The sequence below is a fragment of the Vollenhovia emeryi genome, unplaced genomic scaffold (assembly GCF_000949405.1).
Source record: "Vollenhovia emeryi isolate VEMERY1.0 unplaced genomic scaffold, V.emery_V1.0 DF942152.1, whole genome shotgun sequence".
In the NCBI taxonomy this organism is placed as follows: Eukaryota; Metazoa; Arthropoda; class Insecta; order Hymenoptera; family Formicidae; genus Vollenhovia; species Vollenhovia emeryi.
In genome coordinates this window covers 1-4099 of record NW_011964214.1, presented here as the reverse complement: position 1 = coordinate 4099, position 4099 = coordinate 1, and the positions used below count along the sequence as shown (strand labels likewise).

At 53.1% G+C, this 4099-nt stretch overlaps 1 protein-coding gene across 1 annotated transcript; it reads right to left on the bottom strand.

Moving 5' to 3' along the window:
* Positions 1-1082: 1082 nt before the first annotated feature.
* LOC105569928 lies at positions 1083-1499 on the bottom strand. Its single transcript, XM_012026793.1, has one exon. The coding sequence runs from the start codon at positions 1479-1481 to the stop codon at positions 1083-1085; it is 399 nt and encodes a 132-aa protein (XP_011882183.1). The 5' UTR covers positions 1482-1499.
* Positions 1500-4099: the final 2600 nt, after the last annotated feature.

Genomic DNA, 4099 nt, shown 5'->3' with positions numbered 1-4099 from the left:
TCCGCTTTCTAATGGGCGATATAGAAAGGGATTTAACGTGTTTGCTGTACCACAAAACGGTTAGTCGTTGCCTGTATTCCGTTGAGGCGAAAAGCGAGCAGTCAGCATGGCTGGGAACGATGATATTAACAAGCGTGAAAAGATTGTTAGAGAGATTAAAAAAACGAGTGAATCAATTCGCAAGAATATCGCGCTTTGAAGACTAGTAACATCGAGGACGATATTGCGGTGAAGACTCGTTTTAAACCAATCATTGAGCCGTTGCAAAAAATCGTTGACAACTCCAGCGGGATGCGTGCGATTAAAGACGAACCGGATGATGATGATTTGGAGGCGATTGAAACGACATATGACTACAAGCGTGAGAAAGATCCTATACGGAGAAAGACAAAGGATAGAAAACGAGTGAATAGTTCGTTAATTGTTTCCTTCGAGCCAAAACAGTATAAAATTATACGATGCATTGTCTACACCGGAAGCACAGTTGATAACATCTACGCCACGTGCTATACCATACATCCAGCAACGATGGAGGAGGCGGCGGCGGCGACACCGATCGACAAACCTTTCGAACTCGAAGATGTTTTCGAAAACACCGGTGAACCGCTCGCTGTATTCACTGAACGCGAGATACAAACGGAAACGGGTCAAAAAGCATTGCAGCACCTGGGTCAGCTGAGTAAAAAATATATCGAGGCTGTCTTACGTGGATCATCTTCTCAAAAGAGTGGTGTAAAGAATGATATAGATTTCGTGTACGGTGTTCATGTTGGCAAGGATAAACTGTTGCTTGGTGATAAACATTTCGAAGTGGACATCGATGATAACATACTTGTCGATGGCGTGCGATACAAAGGCACACCCGGTCTCTACGAACTAATTTTCAAGAGAATTCCAAATGATAAAGTATACACGGAAGACGATCTGCGAAAGTATGGGAGCATACTGCATGCGACACATGCATATACAAGGTGGGCCAAAAGTAATCATCCGATGTTGTTTGGTTATAATTTGTAAATGAAACGAAATATTTCGATGCGATTTTCTTTAAAACATTATTTGGTCTTTTAAGTTTTATTACATCAAGATTTGAAAATGATATCGGTCAAGTGACCGACGCCATTGTTGATTACCATTTGGGCCCTTTTTATAGCATTTTCCATGGCTTTTTTGAGAACGTCGGGCGATATGTTGGCCGCTTCATGTCGGATGTTCTCTTTAAGGGCTGCCAGAGCCTGTGGCTTGTTCGCATAGACCCGCGACTTCAAAAAACCCCAAAGAAAAAAGTCAGGAACAGTCAAATCGGGCGATCTTGCGGGCCAGTGCATATCGCCGAAATGCGATATGAGGCGGCCCGGAAATGTCTCCTTCAGAATGTCCATCGTCGCTCGGGCTGTGTGTGCGGTGGCACCGTCTTGTTGAAACCATATGTCTTCCAGACCCTGCTCGTCCAATTCCGGCAATAAAAACTCATTCAACATCTCTCGGTAGCGCTCACCAGTCACAGTCACCGTGTTGTCCAAAATGTCCTTGAAAAAATACGGCCCGATGACGCCGCCGCACAGTGGTCCCAATTGCCAAAAACGTGGTCAAAACCCCCAAAATCGAAGTTTCAATTTGGGGACTTTTAAGGCCCTAAATAGTTAGGTTGGTATCTTGACCATTAAAAACGATTGTTTTTGAGGGTCATATACACTGTCACGCGTTTTTCGGTATTCGCCGAGCGCGACGAAGAAAGAGGCGGCTCACGCGAACGATACGCTGCCGTCGCTGTTCCGGGCGAATCCCCGGAACGGGCGCTAACACGGCCAAGTTGGGCGCCAGACGCGCTCGCGGGCGGCGTCAATTACTAGTCGCGAGACACACCAGTTCCCCGGATGAAAACGGCGTCGATCCGCTCGGTGAACGCCGCGATTTAGCCTCCTCGACGCCAAAAGGAGCCGGCTGCTCTTTACCGTCGGCAGAGTGGCAGGGTCCCGTAATTACGGGCCCGCGGGAACGGGACGTCGGAACGGGACGCGACACACACACACACACGCAGACGAATACTCTAAAATGATCGTAACTCGGGTTACAAGAATATAATGGACGGTTTAATAGGTGGAGTACAGAAACGAAAAGAAAAGAATAGGCGAGGGCCTCCGCCGAGACGATTTCGCGATTTCTCGTCGGTCTCTCGAGCCTCCCTGTGGGAGGCGGTTCGCGCTCGCAACACGCGATCCGCGGCCGACACTCGGCGTGCCGGTCCGCCGCGAAAGAATTTCCCGGTGCAGGCAGAAAAGACGCCCGCTCGAACAACGGCGCCCGGGGCGTCCGTTCTACGCTCCCCTCCGAGGTCGCAATACCCGATACCCGCCCGCTACGGTCGCCCGATAAGCCCACGGCCGTTCCCCGGGAGCTCCCGCGCTTGGCACCGCCGATCCGCTTGCGACACGAAATGGCCGGCTCCGACTCCCCCTGGGAGCGGACGCCCGGTAGCCCGAAACACTAAACGAACGCGGCGCGATGCCAGAACGCGAGCTAACCCCCTCGGATGCACGCGGCTTTTACATCAGTCTTTATCCCTCGAGGGCCACCTCACCGGTATGCTCCTTGGGTCCCACGGCGCGGTCCCGGTCGGCACGTTCCTCCTCGGTATCTGGCCACGGCCTCGGCACGTGATCGGCCCCGGTATCGCCGACTCAAAACGCCCTTTTCCACGCGAAGCTATCGGATCGAGGATCCGCGAACGAAAGCGGAAGATCCTGCGCGAGCGGGTCGATCACCCGATCGCTCGTTACGATCGCGAAAAGGGGCTGCGCGAGATAGCGGCGCCGCGGATCCGCCAATCCGTGGGCCGCTCGCCCGGCGTGTCGCCGGGCTCGCAGGGGCGCTATCGCTGTCCGCGCGCTTCCGGGTGCGAAATTCGCCCCGCGCGATTCGCAGGGCCGGGGTGGTCGATCCTGGGCCCGCTCTCCGGCGCGTTGGCCCTCTGGCTTCGCCGGTCCTTAGGGCCTCCGGGGAACCTCCGCCCGTGCTCGCCCCTCGGCGGGCAGTCCTGCCGGCGCCTCGTCCCCTGCCCTTCGGGCGCGGCTCCGCGTGTTCGGGCCCCCTGCACCCAGGGCGGCTCGGCTCCTCGGTGTTCACCGCCCGTCGGCGCCTCTCGTCCTCTCCCCTCGACTCGCCCCTTTCGCCGTCTGGCCCTTCGGCTTCCCCGCGGCCGCCGCTCGCTGGCCTCCTCGCGCTCTCGCCCCTCAGCTCTCTTTCTCTCGCCATCTCTCGGCCACGCCGTCCGTTGGTCCCCTCGCTGGTCCGGTTGGCTCAGTGACGCTCGATGGGCGCGTTACAAAAATACAAAAAAAATTTGGTAAATATGCAGAAAAGGTCACACCTCACCGATTTCCTCGCCACTTAGATATGTTGTAGGGGAGAGTTTTCTGAGTAATTCCCCGCAAGAATCAAGTGGGGGACGGCATTGTGTTGCCGCGCCGCTCCGTGCGCGGTGTATGTTCCTTCTTGCTCGCTCTGGAGGTGTTCTCTGACGAGAACCGAAGGGTTCTTTGATGGGATGTGGCTGGTCGGAGGTCACTTCAAAAAGGCACCGTTTAACTATCACTATGTAGCTTTATTCAACTGAGTGTTACACTGATGGTTCACGGCAGGCCAAAGGCCTGACGGACAAATGCTTAGCGCGTAAACGTATAGTATCGAATGACGCGTGATTGACAAGTGCCTCGATCTCGGGCTTTCCTCCGGTTTTAAACCCGATGATCGAAGCGTCAGCGTTCTCGGTACTCGGTCGAGGTTTCTCGGTACTCGATCGAGGCTATGCGTAATCGGGTCGAGAACTTGCTGACTTCTTCTCCGAATTTAATTAGGTTGCGCGGTCGGGCTTTTGTGGCTCGATCGCGCAATATGCTTACGCTAGTGTTATTCTAATTGCAGTAATACTGCTTGAGTGCCCTCGTTACCTCTTTCGGCAATCGGGGCACAACAATTGGTTTAGGAGATATAACAAATTGAAAACTAAAAATTTTAATATTTTTTCTTAGTAATTTTTATTAAAATGCCTGTGTAGCTACCTTTAAAATCATAAACAAACTACCATTTTCATTTACAA

Coding starts and splice junctions, on each gene's coding strand:
- LOC105569928 (XM_012026793.1), bottom strand. CDS start 1,481: ATGTTGAATGAGTTTTTATTGCCGGAATTGGACGAGCAGGGTCTGGAA.